Here is a 19,036-nt window from a genome sequence, read left to right as displayed (position 1 = left end):
ATCACGTGTCCTCTACCTGCCCCTGTCCTTTGGTGTTCCCTCACCAAGCGAAGTATCGCATGCTGTGGGCTCAGCCCCACTGTACAGTGAGGAAGAGCTAACAGAGGGCGGTCAGGAACGGGGGGAGACATCCGCCTTTTCAGCAGCTAGGCGAAGAAGTAGTGGCGAGGAGAGTGGCCCGGTAGCCGGTCTAGAGACAGGTCTGTCTCCTGACCCAGACGCAGCCGAGGGGGCTAGTAGTGAGGCGGAGACCCTACTTGATGATGAGGAGGTTGATCGCACTTGGCAGCCTCGTCGTCATCAGGCAATTTCTTCCGCATCATCAGGAGAAGAGGGTGGCAGCTTGGCAGTGAGCGAAACAGTCGGTGGGTTGCCCAGGAGACAGCAGGAGGGTCGCAGCAGTGTCAGTGGAAGCAGTGTCAGTGGAGCCAAACGGCCACGGAGTAGAGCACCAGCTCCACTGCAGCCTACCACCACGGCCAGTAGTGGTGCCGGTGTGCACGGAGGAAGCAGCAGTCAGCCAGTGAGGAGTATCGGGGGCAAAGTTTCCTACTCGGCGGTGTGGCAATTTTTCGTCAAGCCGCCCGAGGAAGTAAACGTAGCCGTATGTCGACTATGTGGCCAGAAAGTCAAGCGTGGCCAGGGGGCCCATGTTGGGACTATTTGGGCCATGTTGGGACAATGGGAGACCTCCCATTGCTGCTGTCTCCATCGCCACACTCTGCCATGTGCCACTTTCAGGTCTCCTCACACACTGCTGGTGTGTTCAGTTTTTTGACATAGGGTGCTGGCAGATTACGGGCCTCCCATAGCTGCTGCCAGGCCCCTAATCTGCCATAGGCCCCTATATACCGCCTCCTCATGCTGCTGCCAGGTCCAGAGTCTGTCATGGGTCCCTGTACGGCCTCCCATTGCTGCTGTCTCCATCGCCACACTCTGCCATGTGCCACTTTCAGGTCTCCTCACACACTGCTGGTGTGTAGAATTTTTTGACATAGGGTGCTGGCAGATTACGGGCCTCCCATTGCTGCTGCCAGGCCCCTAATCTGCCATGGGCCCCTATATACCGCCTCCTCATGCTGCTGCCAGGTCCAGAGTCTGTCATGGGTCCCTGTACGGCCTCCCATTGCTGCTGTCTCCATCGCCACACTCTGCCATGTGCCACTTTCAGGTCTCCTCACACACTGCTGGTGTGTAGAATTTTTTGACATAGGGTGCTGGCAGATTACGGGCCTCCCATAGCTGCTGCCAGGCCCCTAATCTGCCATAGGGCCCTATATACCGCCTCCTCATGCTGCTGCCAGGTCCAGAGTCTGTCATGGGTCCCTGTACGGCCTCCCATTGCTGCTGTCTCCATCGCCACACTCTGCCATGTGCCACTTTCAGGTCTCCTCACACACTGCTGGTGTGTAGAATTTTTTGACATAGGGTGCTGGCAGATTACGGGCCTCCCATAGCTGCTGCCAGGCCCCTAATCTGCCATAGGGCCCTATATACCGCCTCCTCATGCTGCTGCCAGGTCCAGAGTCTGTCATGGGTCCCTGTACGGCCTCCCATTGCTGCTGTCTCCATCGCCACACTCTGCCATGTGCCACTTTCAGGTCTCCTCACACACTGCTGGTGTGTAGAATTTTTTGACATAGGGTGCTGGCAGATTAAGGGCCTCCCATAGCTGCTGCCAGGCCCCTAATCTGCCATAGGCCCCTATATACCGCCTCCTCATGCTGCTGCCAGGTCCAGAGTCTGTCATGGGTCCCTGTACGGCCTCCCATTGCTGCTGTCTCCATCGCCACACTCTGCCATGTGCCACTTTCAGGTCTCCTCACACTGCTGGTGTGTTGAATTTTTTGACATAGGGTGCTGGCAGATTATGGGCCTCCTATAGCTGCTGCCAGGCCCCTAATCTGCCATAGGCCCCTATATACCGCTTCCTCATGCTGCTGCCAGGTCCAGAGTCTCTCATGCCATGTGCCACTTTCAGGTCTCCTCACACTGCTGGTGTGTTGAATTTTTTGACATAGGGTGCTGGCAGATTATGGGCCTCCCATAGCTGCTGCCAGGCCCCTAATCTGCCATAGGCCCCTATATACCGCCTCCTCATGCTGCTGCCAGGTCCAGAGTCTGTCATGGGTCCCTGTATGGCCTCCCATTGCTGCTGTCTCCATCGCCACACTCTGCCATGTGCCACTTTCAGGTCTCCTCACACTGCTGGTGTGTAGAATTTTTTGACATAGGGTGCTGGCAGATTACGGGCCTCCCATTGCTGCTGCCAGGCCCCTAATCTGCCATGGGCCCCTATATACCGCCTCCTCATGCTGCTGCCAGGTCCAGAGTCTGTCATGGGTCCCTGTACGGCCTCCCATTGCTGCTGTCTCCATCGCCACACTCTGCCATGTGCCACTTTCAGGTCTCCTCACACACTGCTGGTGTGTAGAATTTTTTGACATAGGGTGCTGGCAGATTAAGGGCCTCCCATAGCTGCTGCCAGGCCCCTAATCTGCCATAGGCCCCTATATACCGCCTCCTCATGCTGCTGCCAGGTCCAGAGTCTGTCATGGGTCCCTGTACGGCCTCCCATTGCTGCTGTCTCCATCACCACACTCTGCCATGTGCCACTTTCAGGTCTCCTCACACACTGCTGGTGTGTTCAGTTTTTTGACATAGGGTGCTGGCAGATTACGGGCCTCCCATAGCTGCTGCCAGGCCCCTAATCTGCCATAGGCCCCTATATACCGCCTCCTCATGCTGCTGCCAGGTCCAGAGTCTGTCATGGGTCCCTGTACGGCCTCCCATTGCTGCTGTCTCCATCGCCACACTCTGCCATGTGCCACTTTCAGGTCTCCTCACACACTGCTGGTGTGTAGAATTTTTTGACATAGGGTGCTGGCAGATTACGGGCCTCCCATTGCTGCTGCCAGGCCCCTAATCTGCCATGGGCCCCTATATACCGCCTCCTCATGCTGCTGCCAGGTCCAGAGTCTGTCATGGGTCCCTGTACGGCCTCCCATTGCTGCTGTCTCCATCGCCACACTCTGCCATGTGCCACTTTCAGGTCTCCTCACACACTGCTGGTGTGTAGAATTTTTTGACATAGGGTTCTGGCAGATTACGGGCCTCCCATAGCTGCTGCCAGGCCCCTAATCTGCCATAGGCCCCTATATACCGCTTCCTCATGCTGCTGCCAGGTCCAGAGTCTCTCATGCCATGTGCCACTTTCAGGTCTCCTCACACTGCTGGTGTGTTGAATTTTTTGACATAGGGTGCTGGCAGATTATGGACCTCCCATAGCTGCTGCCAGGCCCCTAATCTGCCATAGGCCCCTATATACCGCCTCCTCATGCTGCTGCCAGGTCCAGAGTCTGTCATGGGTCCCTGTATGGCCTCCCATTGCTGCTGTCTCCATCGCCACACTCTGCCATGTGCCACTTTCAGGTCTCCTCACACACTGCTGGTGTGTAGAATTTTTTGACATAGGGTGCTGGCAGATTAAGGGCCTCCCATAGCTGCTGCCAGGCCCCTAATCTGCCATAGGCCCCTATATACCGCCTCCTCATGCTGCTGCCAGGTCCAGAGTCTGTCATGGGTCCCTGTACGGCCTCCCATTGCTGCTGTCTCCATCGCCACACTCTGCCATGTGCCACTTTCAGGTCTCCTCACACTGCTGGTGTGTTGAATTTTTTGACATAGGGTGCTGGCAGATTATGGGCCTCCTATAGCTGCTGCCAGGCCCCTAATCTGCCATAGGCCCCTATATACCGCTTCCTCATGCTGCTGCCAGGTCCAGAGTCTCTCATGCCATGTGCCACTTTCAGGTCTCCTCACACTGCTGGTGTGTTGAATTTTTTGACATAGGGTGCTGGCAGATTATGGGCCTCCCATAGCTGCTGCCAGGCCCCTAATCTGCCATAGGCCCCTATATACCGCCTCCTCATGCTGCTGCCAGGTCCAGAGTCTGTCATGGGTCCCTGTACGGCCTCCCATTGCTGCTGTCTCCATCGCCACACTCTGCCATGTGCCACTTTCAGGTCTCCTCACACTGCTGGTGTGTAGAATTTTTTGACATAGGGTGCTGGCAGATTACGGGCCTCCCATTGCTGCTGCCAGGCCCCTAATCTGCCATGGGCCCCTATATACCGCCTCCTCATGCTGCTGCCAGGTCCAGAGTCTGTCATGGGTCCCTGTACGGCCTCCCATTGCTGCTGTCTCCATCGCCACACTCTGCCATGTGCCACTTTCAGGTCTCCTCACACTGCTGGTGTGTAGAATTTTTTGACATAGGGTGCTGGCAGATTACGGGCCTCCCATAGCTGCTGCCAGGCCCCTAATCTGCCATAGGCCCCTATATACCGCCTCCTCATGCTGCTGCCAGGTCCAGAGTCTCTCATGGGTCCCTGTACGGCCTCCCATTGCTGCTGTCTCCATCGCCACACTCTGCCATGTGCCACTTTCAGGTCTCCTCACACTGCTGGTGTGTAGAATTTTTTGACATAGGGTGCTGGCAGATTAAGGGCCTCCCATAGCTGCTGCCAGGCCCCTAATCTGCCATAGGCCCCTATATACCGCCTCCTCATGCTGCTGCCAGGTCCAGAGTCTGTCATGGGTCCCTGTACGGCCTCCCATTGCTGCTGTCTCCATCGCCACACTCTGCCATGTGCCACTTTCAGGTCTCCTCACACACTGCTGGTGTGTAGAATTTTTTGACATAGGGTGCTGGCAGATTACGGGCCTCCCATAGCTGCTGCCAGGCCCCTAATCTGCCATGGGCCCCTATACCGACTCCTCATGCTGTGACGTTGCAACAAGGTGGAATTCAACCCTACATATGTTAGACCGCCTTTACGAACAGCAAAAGGCCATCACAGATTTCCTGATGTTAAAAGCGGATAAAGGTATTCCCTGTGTAACTTAGATGTCAGCCATTGGCAGCTCATGCGTGACACCTGCGCTTGCTCAGGCCCTTTGAGGAGGCCACGCTATTCGTGAGTCGGCAGGACTATGGGATGAACGACGTCATTCCTCTGTTGCACGTCCTGGAACAAATGCTGTTAACAATGGCTGGTCAGGGTGCGGTAGACGTGGCGCACAGATCTCAACGCCACATGACCCCTGTGGGGGCAGGACAGGAAGAAGAGGAGGAGGTAGAGGAGGACATTGGTGCTCAGGAATTATTGAGTGAAATGGGTGGTTTTTCCACTCAGCGGACAGGAGTGGAGGAGCAGGAGCATCTGGTAGAGGAGGAGGAGGAGGAGGAGACAGAGGACCCAGACGCACCGTGGCAGTATGCTGTGGAGATGGAGGCAGGGAGTCCCTCGCATTCCTTGGCACAAATGGCCCATAGCATGCTCGCTTGCTTGCGTAGCGACAGCCGAATAATAACCATCAGACAGAGGGATGACTTTTGGCTGTCCACCTTGTTGGACCCTCGCTACCGTTCAAAAATGGTGGCCTTTTTCACACCTGCTGAGAGGGAGGCCAAAATAACGTACTATAAAAACCACCTATGTAGTCAGCTGGTCTCTGCCTGTCTGCGCCAACGTCCATCCTCAGACACTGTGGGCCCTGTGCGCTCGCGTTCCGCTGCCATGGCAGCAGGGGAGGGGTGGGGTGGTAGGAGCAGTGGCAGCTCCACCAGCAGCGGCTGCCTCAGTCTGCAGTCGATGATGAGTAGCTTTCTTCACCAGCGCAGTGAGGAAACTACTAACCAGCCACAGCAGCAGCAGCAGCAGCAGCATCAGGTGGACCTGGAGCAGGACCTCAAACAACAGGCTTAGGCCTACTTGGACAGCACCCTGCCAACCGAGGTAGACAATCCCCTTGACTACTGGGCAACGAAACTTGACCTTTGGCCCCAACTAGCTGAATTTGCCCTTGAAAGGCTGTCATGCCCGGCCAGTAGCGTGGCATCGGAGCGCGTGTTTAGTGCGGCAGGAGGTATTGCAACTCCGCGGAGGACACGACTGTCCACCCAAAGTGTGGAGAGACTGACGTTTGTGAAAATGAATCAGGTGTGGATTAGTCTGGATTTCAAACCACCAGTTCCTGACACAACTGACTAAATCCGCCATGAATCATGCCCCAAACATGTGCCACTTTCAGGTCTCCTCACACTGCTGGTGTGTTCCATTTTTTGTCATAGGGTGCTGGCAGATTACGGGCCTCCCATAGCTGCTGCCAGGCCCCTAATCTGCCATGGGCCCCTATACCGCCTCCTCATGCTGCTGCCAAGTCCAGAGTCTCTCATGGGTCCCTGTACGGCCTCCCATTGCTGCTGTCTCCATCGCCACACTCTGCCATGTGCCACTTTCAGGTCTCACACACTGCTGGTGTGTAGAATTTTTTGACATAGGGTGCTGGCAGATTACGGGCCTCCCATAGCTGCTGCCAGGCCCCTAATCTGCCATAGGCCCCTATATACCGCCTCCTCATGCTGCTGCCAGGTCCAGAGTGTGTCATGGGTCCCTGTACGGCCTCCCATTGCTGCTGTCTCCATCGCCACACTCTGCCATGTGCCACTTTCAGGTCTCCTCACACTGCTGGTGGGTTCCATTTTTTGTCATAGGGTGCTGGCAGATTACGGGCCTCCCATAGCTGCTGCCAGGCCCCTAATCTGCCATGGGCCCCTGTTGTCGCTTGTTGGCATATTCCGCTCGTTCAGATGCTCCTTCTCCTGCTACTCCTCTTCACGGATTCCGTCAGCAGTCTTTCTTGGAATCCGTTTCCAAGAGACAACAGTTTGCGAGCACGCACCAGACGGTGCAGAAACTGAACGTCCTCCTGTCCAAGTTGCTGCTGCCAGGCTCGTAATCTGTCATGCGCCCTTGTACCGCCTCCTCATGCTGCTGCCAGGTCCAGAGTGTGTCATGGGCCCCCGTACCGACTCCAAATGCTGCTGCCAGGCCCGTAATCTGTCATGGGCCCCTGTACCGCCTCCCCATGCTGCTGCCACGTCCAGATTGTGTCATGGGTCCCTGTACGGCCTCCCATTGCTGCTGCCAGGCCTGTAATCTGCCATGGGCCCCCGTACCGACTCCTCATGCTGCTGCCAGGCCCGTAATCTGCCATGGGCCCCTGTACCGCCTCCTCATGCTGCTGCCAGGTCCAGAGTGTGTCATGGGTCCCTGTACGGCCTCCCATTGCTGCTGTCTCTATCGCCACACTCTGCCATGTGCCACTTTCAGGTCTCCTCACACTGCTGGTGGTTTCCATTTTTGTCATAGGGTGCTGTATGGCCTCCCATTGCTGCTGCCTCCACCGCCACACTGTGGCTCCACACTCTGGTTTTGGCCCCGTGACTGGCCAAATGAGTGAAGTGTGCGGTGATTCTAAGATCGACGGCACTCATCTGCATGTCATACTGCCTGACAGTATTATTTCTCTTCCCCAGCAGACTCCAAGGGCATTTAAATTAAAGGTACAGTGTTCAGCACTAATATTAAGTCTCTCTGAAGCCTAGAAACACCCTTTTTTAAGTTAAATTCACAGCGAATATATTCGACTCGAATCGAAATTTTTCTACGAATTCGCCGAATCAGTCGAATCGAATTTTTGAATACTTCGCTCATCTCTAATAATATCTTGTAGGCAGAGAAACTGCCCAATAATCTTACAAAAACCTCGGGAAGAGCATGACATTGTGAATGGATTCATGGAATTTATTTACCGAAAAAATTAAACATATACAGCCTTATTCTATATAATTAAAAAACTAATCTTTATTTCATGATGGAATAACCTTTGGATGGTAATATATTTTCCTCAAAAAGCATTTTATTAAAAAAAATCCGATTTAAATAAAAAAATCAGATTTTTTTTAAAAAGCATTGATTTTTATCCACCCTGCCCAATACTGATGATCTCATCCCTCTGATTCCCACCCTTGGAGGCTGCTCCCAGTGTTAGCCATGATAAGCTCAGAATACCTCTCTCAGTCTTAGTGCCCCCTGTGCAGGCTGATATCAAGTCAGAGGATTTTCAAAGTCCCCCCAAAAAATTAAAAGTCAGCAGCTACAAATACTGTAGCTACTGACTTTCATTATAAGGATATTTAGATATCCATGGATCAAGTGCCGCCCTCACCTGGGCTGGTTACTCACTGGTCTTTGGCAGCCTGGTGCAAGCATGTTTATTAATTGAAGTGCGCAGTGAGCCCTAACAGCTTCACAGCCAGCTACCTACTGCGCATGCACAAGTTGAGCTGCACTTTGTGAATGGTCTTGCAGCTTTCTGGGACTTGTGATGTGTCCCAAAATGTTGCGGGTTAAGAGGGGGGTGGGGGTGAAGTTTCTCTTGGATCGCCTGGGCGAAGTTTCACTCGGATTGCCTAAGCGATCCAAGTGGAAGTGGGAGCAGATACCTGTCAAAACTAGATACCCGCTCGACCCCCCCCCCCGTATGACCGTAACGTAACAACGTATGACCAAACATGTTGGGGGGTGAGTTGGCGGCAAAAAAGAAGAACTTCCTCTTTTGTGTGAAATTCCACTTTAACACTATATGCTAGTTTTATGATATATTGATTATAGTTTACTGAATACTTACCAGATTACATGATGACATTATACACATGGTTAGCTTTTGGCATTCAGCTTTAAAAAATGTATTCTGCATATAGGTAAAAGGAATTACAGAAAACAGTGTGTGAGAATTACATTGTGTGCAGTGGCTTGCTGTTTGTGCACAAAGGTGGTGCCATAAAAAGAATACAATGGAGACCTTTTCTCATAAAATATGAATTATTAGAATGTATTGTTCTCTTTTTAACATAATAACATAAAGGAAACCAGTACTGACACAGCCTGGATGCCTTCATTACTGACCTTCCCCTGAAAATGTTTGTTGTTTGGCTATTTTTGGCATCAATAAATTCAGAGCTTCCAACCTAGGGCAAGAATTTAGCTAATGAACCCTGAAATCAGAACGGCTCATCTAATCTGAGTTATTGACTCAAAGTACTGAAAGCCTTTGGGTTAGCATAATAGTCCAGCAACTAGAATTTCCAAAAGAGACTTTAGTACTGACAGCTCCTATTTGCTCTTACCAATTGTTCAGTGTCTGCCACCCCTCTCTGCCAATCCCTCCACTGGCCTCCATTCAGTGTCCTCCACCCCTCTCTGCCAATCCCTCTACTGGCCTCCATTCAGTGTCCTCCACCCCTCTCTGCCAATCCCTCCACTGGCTTCCATTCAGTGTCCTCCACCCCTCTCTGCCAATCCCTCCACTGGCTTCCATTCAGTGTCCTCCACCCCTCTCTGCCAATCCCTCCACTGGCCTCATTCAGTGTTCTCCATCCCTCTCTGCCAATCCCTCCACTGGCTTCCATTCAGTGTTCTCCACCCCTCTCTGCCAATCCCTCCACTGGCTTCCATTCAGTGTCCTCCACCCCTCTCTGCCAATCCCTCCACTGGCTTCCATTCAGTGTCCTCCACCGCTCTCTGCCAATCCCTCCACTGGCCCCCATTCAGTGTCCTCCACCCCTCTCTGCCAATCCCTCCACTGGCTTCCATTCAGTGTCCTCCACCCCTCTCTGCCAATCCCTCCACTAGCTTCCATTCAGTGTCCTCCACCCCTCTCTGACAATTCCTCTACTGGCTTCCATTCAGTGTCCTCCACCCCTCTCTGACAATACCTCCACTGGCTTCCGCTTACTCAACTAATTAAATTCAAGGTACTTACAACAACTTCTAAAGCCATCCACAACTCAGCCCCCAGCTACATCACTAACCTAGTCTCAAAATTCCAGTCTTCCAGTTCTTTTCCTTCCTCCCAAGACCTCCTGCTCTCCAGCTCCTTTGTTACCTCCTCTTATTCTTGCCTTCAGTACTTTTCCAAAGGTACTCCCATCCTCTGAAACTCCCTTCCCCAATGTGTCCGACTATCTCCTACCCTGTCCACTTTTAGACAATCCCTAAAAACCTCATCTCTTAAGAGAGGCTTATCCTGCCCCCTCCTAGCAACGGTACATGTATTTTTCTCTATCAGCCCATCCCCCGCAGTTATTACTTTTTGTATCAATTGACCCTCCCTCTTAGATTGTAAGCTCTACTGAGCAGGGCCCTCTGATCCCTCCTGTATTAATTTGTATTGTAACTGTACTGTCATCCTTTGTGCAAACTGCTGGCGCTATATAAATCCTGCATAATAATAATAGTACAGATTTCCTCAAATAGGACTAACCCTCTCAGATGGATATTTTATTGCAGGTGACATCTGGCAGACTGAGACTGCCCCAGGTTTCTTACTTAGATCTTGATTGCTCTTACAGGGAGATCTTCCTGCTATAATCCATGACTGTTCCTGGCCACCTTTGCTCTGGCTATGTTTTCCGCAGTCTAGAATAAATATGAAAACCCAATAGAGAGAATGGGAAATCTCATAATGGCCACATCAGCTGTGAAAACCTGTGATGCTCAACAAAGATCTCAATAAGAGAATCCCCAGGAGATATAAAGAACTAACAGGCATTTTATCTCAGCAGCACCTACAAAGAACTAAAATATCAGTTTGGAGTTGACTGATCCTTCCACTTTAAATATAAGCGGCTCTAATACAAAAACGTGTTGTCTGTTCCAATCACAACTTACTACACATGTCCAGTCAGCAGGCATCTCTCTTCTCCAGGTAATGCTCCATGGCACAGAGTGTGGCTCTAAGGAGTAAGTATACCCAGCTGAACTCAGAGCTTCCAGCATACCTTCTGACCCTGCATCTTGGAGAAGACCTGCGCAATAAGAGATCAATCAACAACGCAATGTAGACATATATGTGTGATTTGCAATGATGCAAAAAGTTGATCTGTAATGTTAGCAAGCACCAAAAGACAATTTATATAGTGCCAACTCTCAATGAGTCAAATTTGCTTGTAAACTCTACATGTAAGAACAGAAGGCCTAACCTGCCAGATACCCTCTTCTGGTCCTCCAAAAAAGCTGCCAAACACCAATCTGAAATGGTAGCTTGCGCCAAAAGACTATATATATATATATATATATATATATATATATATATATAGCCAGTTCTCAATGTGCCCCATTTGTTTGTAAACCCTGCATGTAAGAACATAGAGGTGACCAAGAAGTCCTGGCTGGAGCAATTCGATGAGCCTTGCTACTGGAATATTACTAAGGTCAAAGTGGATTACAGAGCTGAGGTGAGGGAGAGTTCAGAAGATCATGACCGCCGTCCTGCAAAATTGAGAGGGTAGAAAGTGGCGCTGACAATCTTAGCCAGAATACACACCATGGTATTTAAGCTCATCAGACTCTAAGGACTGATTCACACTAGGAATCACACCGGTATGCGCTGCACGTTCCTGTACGATTCATATGCAGTTATGTGCAGTACGATTTCAGCCTATTCATTTTAAATGGGCTGAAATTGTACTGCACTGCACCTAAATTAGTGCATGCACTACTTTTGTAAACGCACTACAACTGGATTGCATTGTACTTTTGTACCATGCAATGTGGTGTGGGCCAATGCACTGTGTTTACTGTGTCAGTAATATTGCACTGACACCCACTGCAGGTCGCAAGGGCAGCGCATTCAGAATGCAGTGCACGAAACCCGCGCAGCATTCTAGTGTGAATCAGCCCTTAAGGATACTGCACACATGGACATGGTAGACAAGACAGCTCGCTTGCTTGCCTGCCTCTTACGTCTTCTGCATGTTGTGTTCATTTTTGTGGGCTAGAAGCCAAGGTGGGGTCATGTGTAATATGGGGCTGTGGTGATGCCATGGGAACCTCAAAAATTTCATTTTTTTTTTCCCTCCTGGTGCATCAAGGGAGGGAGGCCTTGGGGTACTTTACAATGCCACGTCATCAGGGGGCTTGCTGAGGCTCTGGTTCTTGCAGCCAGCCCCCTGATGAAGTGAAACATGCATGCCATCATGAGGCCAGCTACAAGAACCCAAAATAGATAGTTCCCCCCTGATGTTGTAAGTAAATGAGATGGTGGAGCAAGACCTGGAATGCTGCAGTGGATCGGTGGTTTGACCCAGGACAACACTATATCAGCTGGATGTGTAAGTATGTATTTTGAAGGTAACCCTGCTAACAAGATAGGAGGGGAACAAAAATAGAACACAGGGATGGTAAAGGGTCATTGAGGTTGCTCTTTTAATAATACATAGAACCTTCCTAGATCTATTGCCATAATTTTCCCTACAGTTCTACATATCACTATTCTTATAGTAAATTATTTATTGTATGGTGACATAGGTTCAGATGTAACAAATACTCCAGTACAGGGTGGATTTGATTTAAATCAAACTGAGTTAAATCACAATTTAAATCACTAGTCAGTAAGGCTTGATTTAAATCCTAGTTTTCTACATAAAGACTGATTCTTGCTGGTATATCTTTAATATGCAAGTAGATGAAGATTTTTAGAATAACAACTTTTCATATTAGTTTTTTTATCCCCAGTTTAATAGGTTAATCATTCATATTTGGACAACTTTTCTGTTGTACTTAGGAAGGAGAAAAATAATCATTACCTTAATAATAACAATTTAAATAGATTTATTCAACTGAAACAATAACATTCCAGCATATGTGATTTCCTTAAACAAACATCCATGTTTGGTAACTAATTTGGCTAAACAAAATATATATATTTTAAGAAACTTAGACTGTCAGCCCCTTCTTCCTCACACTTAGTTTCACTTTCTTCTTGTGCAGATCTATTCCACTCCAAACAATCAGAAAAATATTGTTTCTATTCTATTCACTGAACTTCTTGAAACTTAGCAGTGAAGGGGTTGATTCTGTATTCATAGGTTTGTAGAAGTTAGGATGAAGGTCTTTTTCTTAACACTGTTCATGTTATAACATTTTTGCTGTGAAGAAGAGGCATGTGATCTCCGCTGAGTCAAATTCAGTTTTGAGAACTGCAAAAGTAAACCAAGCATCTGTGATAATATCTTGTAGGCAGAGAAACTGCCCAATAATCTTACAAAAACCTCTGGAAGAGCATGACATTGTGAATGTAGTAATGGAATTTATTTACCAAAAAAAATTAAACATATACAGCCTTATTCTACATAATTAAAAAACGAATCTTTATTTCATGATGGAATAACCTTTGGATGGTAATATATTTTCCTCAAAAAGCATTTTATTCAAAAAAAATCCGATTTTAAATAAAAAAAATCAGATTTAAATAAAAACAAATCAGATTTTTTTTAAAAAAATCATTGATTTTTATCCACCCTGCTCCAGTATATACACTATATTGCCAAAAGTATTGGGACACCCCTCTAAATCATTGGATTCAGGGGTTCCAATCATTTTCATGGCCACAGGTGTATAAAATCATCACCTAGGCATGCAGACTCCTTCTACAAACATTTGTGAAAGAATGGGTCGCTCTCAGGAGCTCAGTGTATTGAAGTGTGGTCCTGTGATAGGTTGCCACCTGTGCAGTAAGTCCATCCGTGACATTTCCTTACTACTAAATATTCCATGGTCAACTGTTAGTGGTATTATAACAAACTGGGAAGAACAGCAACTCAGCCACAAAGTGGTAGGCCACGTAAAATGACAGAGTGGGGTCAGCGAATGCTGAATCGCACAGTGTACAGATGTCGCCAACTGTCTGCAGAGTAAGTAGCTAAAGGCCTCCATACTTTGTGTGACCTTTAGATTAGCACAACAACAGTGTGTAGAGAGCTTCATGGAATGGGTTTCCATGGCCAAGCAGCTGCATCCGAGCATTACATCACCAAGTACAATCCAAAGCATTGAATGCAGTAGTGTAAAGCATGCCACCACTGGACTCTAGAGCAGTGGAGATGTTTCTCTGTCTGGTAATCCAGTGGACGTGTCTGGGTTTGGCGGTTGCCAGTAAAACGGTACTTGCCTGACTGCATTGTGCCAAGTGTAAAGTTTGGTGGAGGGGGATTACGGTGTGGGGTTGTTTTTCAGGGGTTGGGCTTGGCTCCTTAGTTCCACTGAAGGGAACTCTTAAGGCATCAGCATACAAAGATATTTTGGACAATTTCATGCTCCCAACTTTGTGGGAACAGTTTGGGTATGTTCCCTTCTTGTTCCAACATGATTGTGCACCAGTGCACAAAAGAAGGTCCATAAAGACATGGATGATTGAGTTTGGGGTGGAGGAACTTGACTGGCCTGCACAGAGTCCTGACCTCAACCCCATAGAACACCTTTGGGATGAATTAGAGCGGAGACTGTGAGCCAGGCCTTCTCATCCAACATTCGTGCCTGACCTGACAAATGTGCTTCTGGAAGAATGATCAAACCTTCCCATAGACACCCTCCTAAACCTTGTGGACGGCCTTCCCAGAAGAGTTGAAGCTGTTATAGCTGCAAAGGGCGGGGCCAACTCAATATTGAACCCTACGGACTAAGACTGGGATGCTATTAAAGTTCATGTGTGTGTAAAGGCAGGTGTCCCAATACTTTTGGCAATATAGTGTATGTTTAGATAGCACAAACTGAGAGCTGTTGATTTCATGATAGATGTACCAGCTACATCTTGCAGAACTTTAGTTAAACCTCCAGTGTATACTTATGATAGGACAGATTATAATTTAGAGTTGTTATTGAAAGACTGTCAGCTAAGAGCACGCACACATAAAGAGGTTTAAGGGGTGTTTTCTTTGATGTACTCCAGTGAAGATAGCTGCAGGATTCTAGAATACCACTGAAGAACTCCGAAGACCTAAGGTGACCGAAGGAGGATGGATAAATTTGAAAGGTTATGTTTGCCAACTTGCTTGATTTTCCTAAATAATATATGAAACTAGCTAGGTTTTGTTAACAGTGTGCTCATTCTTTAATCTTAATTTACATATTATAACTTGTGTTTGTGTCTTCCAGAACATGGACCATGGGCAAGCCTGGGGTTATTTAACATATCACGGTAGGTCCTGGTACATTAAATGTCATTACAAAATAAAAAAAAAAGCAACAGACCAAAAACATACTGTAAAAAGTTTAATAGAAATCCATGTTAATATTTTAGTTCAAAGAAAATATTAAGGGAAAGTTAATGTGTATTAAGGTAAAAAAAACCTTCTGCATGTAGCTTCCCCTTGTACTCACCTGAGCCCAATCTCAATCCAGCAGTGTGCACAGGAGCAGCCGTTCTCTTGGCTCTCTCCCTCCTCATTGGTTCCCACTGCTGTCAATCAGAGCCAGGGAGGAGCCGCGCTCTGTGCGTCTATGGACACACAGAGCCAGCTCGGAAGCAAGCATGCTTGCTATGAGGGCACTCGGTGGGGGCAAAGAGCCAGGAGTGCCAGCAGGGGAACTCACGGAGAGGAGAATTGGGGCTGCTCTGTGCAAAACCATTGCACACAGCAGTTAAGTATAACATGTTTGTTATTTAACCACTTCAAGTCCGGACACTTTTACCCCCTTCCTGTCCAGGCCAATTTTCAGCTTTCAGTGCTATCACACTTTGAATGACAATTGCGCGGTCATGCATTACTGTACCCATATGAATTTTTTAGCATTTTTTTTTAAACAGATAAAGCTTTATTTTGGTGGTATTTATTCACCACTGGGATTTTTTTTTGCTATGTAAATGAAAAAGTCCCAAAATTTTGAAAAAAAGTGTTTTTCTTACAAAAGTTTGCAAATAATATTTCATCGTAAATCTTGGCCAAAATTTATTCCGTTTATCTTTTTAGTAAAAAAAAAAAAATAACCCAAATTAGTTTATAACCAAAATTATAATTTTTAAACATTTGTTTGTACATTTTTATTTTATTTTTATATTATTATTATTTTTTTTTTAACATACTGTCGCCCTAGCAGTACAGTGTCACCATGGTGACACTACTACTTGTGGGGGGTGATGAAGATTTTTTTTTTTTTTACACTGATTGCTTTTACACCCATAAAGGCTATAAAAGCAATCATTGCTCCTTCTCTCTGGCTGCATTCTTGTAGCCATTGAGAACTACTGTGTGAGCTGTGATTGGTCACAGCTTGTCACATGGTACAAGGCTGTTGTGAATAGCTTTGTACCATGTGACCTCTGTGATCATTCACAGATTTCACACGTAGTAAGCAATGATGTCAGAAGTAACATCTTGCTTAATACTCTGCATGTGATCACTGATTGGCCAATCAGTGATTACATGATCGGTACCTTGCACAGAGGTCCCATACGAGGATCGGTGTTCCACTGTGTCCGGAGGACACAGCGGGCACTAGATCACAGTGCTCCCAGGGAGCGCGCACAAGCAGGGGGCGGGGAGGCTGTTTATAAATGTTTACCCGACCCTGTACTGCCACCGTCTGGCCGTTTATATACAACAGCTGGACAGGAAGTGGTTAAAAAAAAAATAAAAAGCAATCCTTTACAATTAGTTTAATAATTAAGGTTGGTGGTAAAAATGTCTGGATGACATCTAAAATAGTGTTTTCTATAAAGGAAGGGGTGTGGGAGTTTGCTTAAAACCGTGCGTACATGCTCTCTGATGATCCCGTCCAGCTAGTCTTGAGGGAACATATCAATGTAGAGGAATCTTGGGGATGCATTTTGTTATATAATTCTGTTTTCATAGATCCTGTTGTCTGCAGATGACTTTATTGAAGAAAAAAAAAAAGCAAGTCTTTCTGGCAGGACTGCTTAGAACCCAGTGCAGCCTTCAAATGATAGCATCTGAAAGGGAGTATGCCATAAAATTTGATTGCAACATCCGACCTTTTACTCATAGGCAAGCAACACAAACTGAAGCCACAGCAAATGAGGGGTTATGAAATTAGAAAAAAAAAAATAATTGGCCAAACTAACTCATTATATTAATTTTCCAAATTCCAGTATAAATTCTTAAACATATACATAGGGGTAGATTTACTAAAACTGGAGCATTCAGGATCTGGTGCAGCTGTGCATGGTAGCCAATCAGCTTCTAACTTCCGCTTGTTCAATTAAGCTTTGACAATAAAACCTGGAAGCTGATTGGTTTCTATGCAGAGCTGCACCAGATTTTGCACCCTCCAGTTTAAGTAAATAACCCCTATTGTTTCCTTTTAATTCTTTGTAGAGTTTGCAGTGAATAGTTTGGTAAACAGTTTAGAAAAGTAATTGATGAACTAAGCTGTGTAATAAAGAGAGTGAAGTACACTATATGGTTAATGATTTGCGGACATTTATTGACCATCAAACCCATATGAGTTTGTTGGACATCTCAGGTTAATTAAGGGTATTCGTATTGAACAATTGTCACCAGATTGTAATTGTCTGAATATCTTAGGAACAATCGAGTATTGTCCATGATACATTTTTTATTTGCACTAAAGCCTGGTACACACTGAATGAGAAAAAAAAAACGGACAGCTCAGGAGGAGCCGCTGCACTAATTATTATTATTATTATACAGGATTTTTATAGCGCCAATGGTTTGCTCAGCGCTTTACATTATAGTGGGAGACAATACAGTAACAATACAGTTCAATACAAGAGGGAATTGAGGGCCCTGCTCCTAGGAGTTTACAATCTAGGAGGGAGGGGTGAGTGGTGGTACAATAGGTAAAACTGGGGGGGATGGAGTGGTTAGAAGCATAGAGGATTCCAGTGTTAGCAGAGGGCGGGATAGGCTTCCCTGAAGAGAGAGATTTTTAATGATCGACTAAAAGTAAGTAGAGTAGGTGATAGTCTGATAGATTTGGGTAGGGAGTTCCAGAGAATGGGTGATGCCCTGGAGAAGTCTTGGAGACGAGCATGGGAGGAGGAGATAAGGGAGCTAGAGAGTAGGAGGTCTTGCGAGGAGTGGAGAGTACGGTTTGGGTGATATGTAGAGATAAGATCAGATATGTAAATTGGGGCAGTGTTGTGGATGGCTTTGTATGTCATAGTATACTAATGATATGATATTGGTACAGCGAGCTCCCCTGGGTTCTGACAGGGACGCCCCCCATCCCGGACAGAACACTTCGGTCAACACTGTCAGCCATTGGCTGAGAGCACTGATCAGGAGCTGATCAGCAGACCTTCTTCAATCATGCCTCTTTGACAGAAGCCGACCGAACGTCTGGCTTCTGACAGACCGGCTACCACATTGGGCCAAATATCCAATAAAAATTGGAAGATGTCAAAATACCGCTCGACATTTGGCCCGTGTGTAGTAGGCTTGACATCCAAATCTAAATGTCTTTGTCTGCTAGAGAATTGTAGAATGAACAGTACCCTTCACTAAAACACATTCACTCAATTATTTGGAGTGGGGTCCTTGTAGCTTTGGCCATATAGCATATTTCTCATCCAGGATCATAAGCAGAGCCTATCTGAGGTAGAGTGACTTGGTGATCTTATATTGATGGTCATCTTCTTCCTTCACTCAGGTAAAACCGTGCCTGAAGAGCAGGAGATCAGCAAAGTCATGTACCATGACTGGCGTCTTATACCACGGCATGAAGAAGAGAACTTCAAGCAATTTATCCCTCTGCCGGAGCCAGAACCCATCCGCTATGTGCCATACCCACCACTACTGAGGGCTATTGCTCTGGCTCAGTTGCAGAAAGAAGGAAAGCCTTTAACAGAGCCCATGCTGGACATTGGGAGATTACGGGAATCTGATCATGAGCTCCAAAAGGAGCTTAAAGTGAGGAGAGCCAAAACAGGGACACCGGTGTGATAACGCCATGGACTTCTGCTACTTCCTAGAAACATGGATTCATGTACAGTTTGTCAGCAGCGTGACCTACAAACCAAAATGGCAACGAAGTGCCATGGTAATTGGGGTTATGGGCTCTGCTCTTTGTTGAGGGTTGTTTTCAGTTATAGGCCATACTGAGTAAAGAGTACACAACACCTTCCGTAATTGAAAATTGTCATTTTTACTCAATGACACCATAAGTAACTGTTGGACTTTCCTATTTGATGTTTACTGGGCTGTAATAAAACTTTATATAAAATCACACCATTATGTGCTACTGATAATTTAAAGGCATTCCATATATGCAGTGCTCAGCATAAATGAGTACACCCCTTTTGAAAAGTAAGATTTTATTCAATATCTCAACAGAAGAACAATTTCCAAAATGTTGTCAAAACTGAG

General features: G+C 47.1%; 2 protein-coding genes across 2 annotated transcripts in view; one reads left to right on the top strand and one right to left on the bottom strand.

Annotated features, from left to right (window-relative positions):
• Positions 1–11,048, bottom strand: part of LOC149473173 (structure-specific endonuclease subunit EME2-like) — a 31,149-nt gene extending 20,101 nt beyond the window's left edge. The window contains exons 1-2 of the mRNA XM_089681762.1: positions 11,042–11,048; positions 10,581–10,717 (exon numbers count right to left, since the gene is read on the bottom strand). Coding sequence (XP_089537888.1) covers positions 10,581–10,717; positions 11,042–11,048 — 144 coding nt within the window. The remainder of the gene's footprint in view (positions 1–10,580; positions 10,718–11,041) is intronic.
• LOC149473172 (small ribosomal subunit protein mS34-like) lies at positions 11,048–18,772 on the top strand (the record flags this gene model as incomplete). Its single annotated transcript, XM_089681753.1, has 3 exons — positions 11,048–11,146; positions 14,844–14,886; positions 18,321–18,772. Coding segments are annotated over 3 exons (435 nt in total), but the record flags the coding sequence as incomplete, so codon positions are not given.
• Between the last annotated feature and the right edge of the window lie 264 nt (positions 18,773–19,036).

Source organism: Staurois parvus, unplaced genomic scaffold (assembly GCF_062004578.1).
Source record: "Staurois parvus isolate SC_StPar_1 unplaced genomic scaffold, SC_StPar_1.0 ptg000018l, whole genome shotgun sequence".
Classification (NCBI taxonomy): Eukaryota; Metazoa; Chordata; class Amphibia; order Anura; family Ranidae; genus Staurois; species Staurois parvus.
The sequence above is the reverse complement of the archived record's forward strand: the minus strand, read 5'-3'. Positions and strand labels throughout refer to the sequence as shown.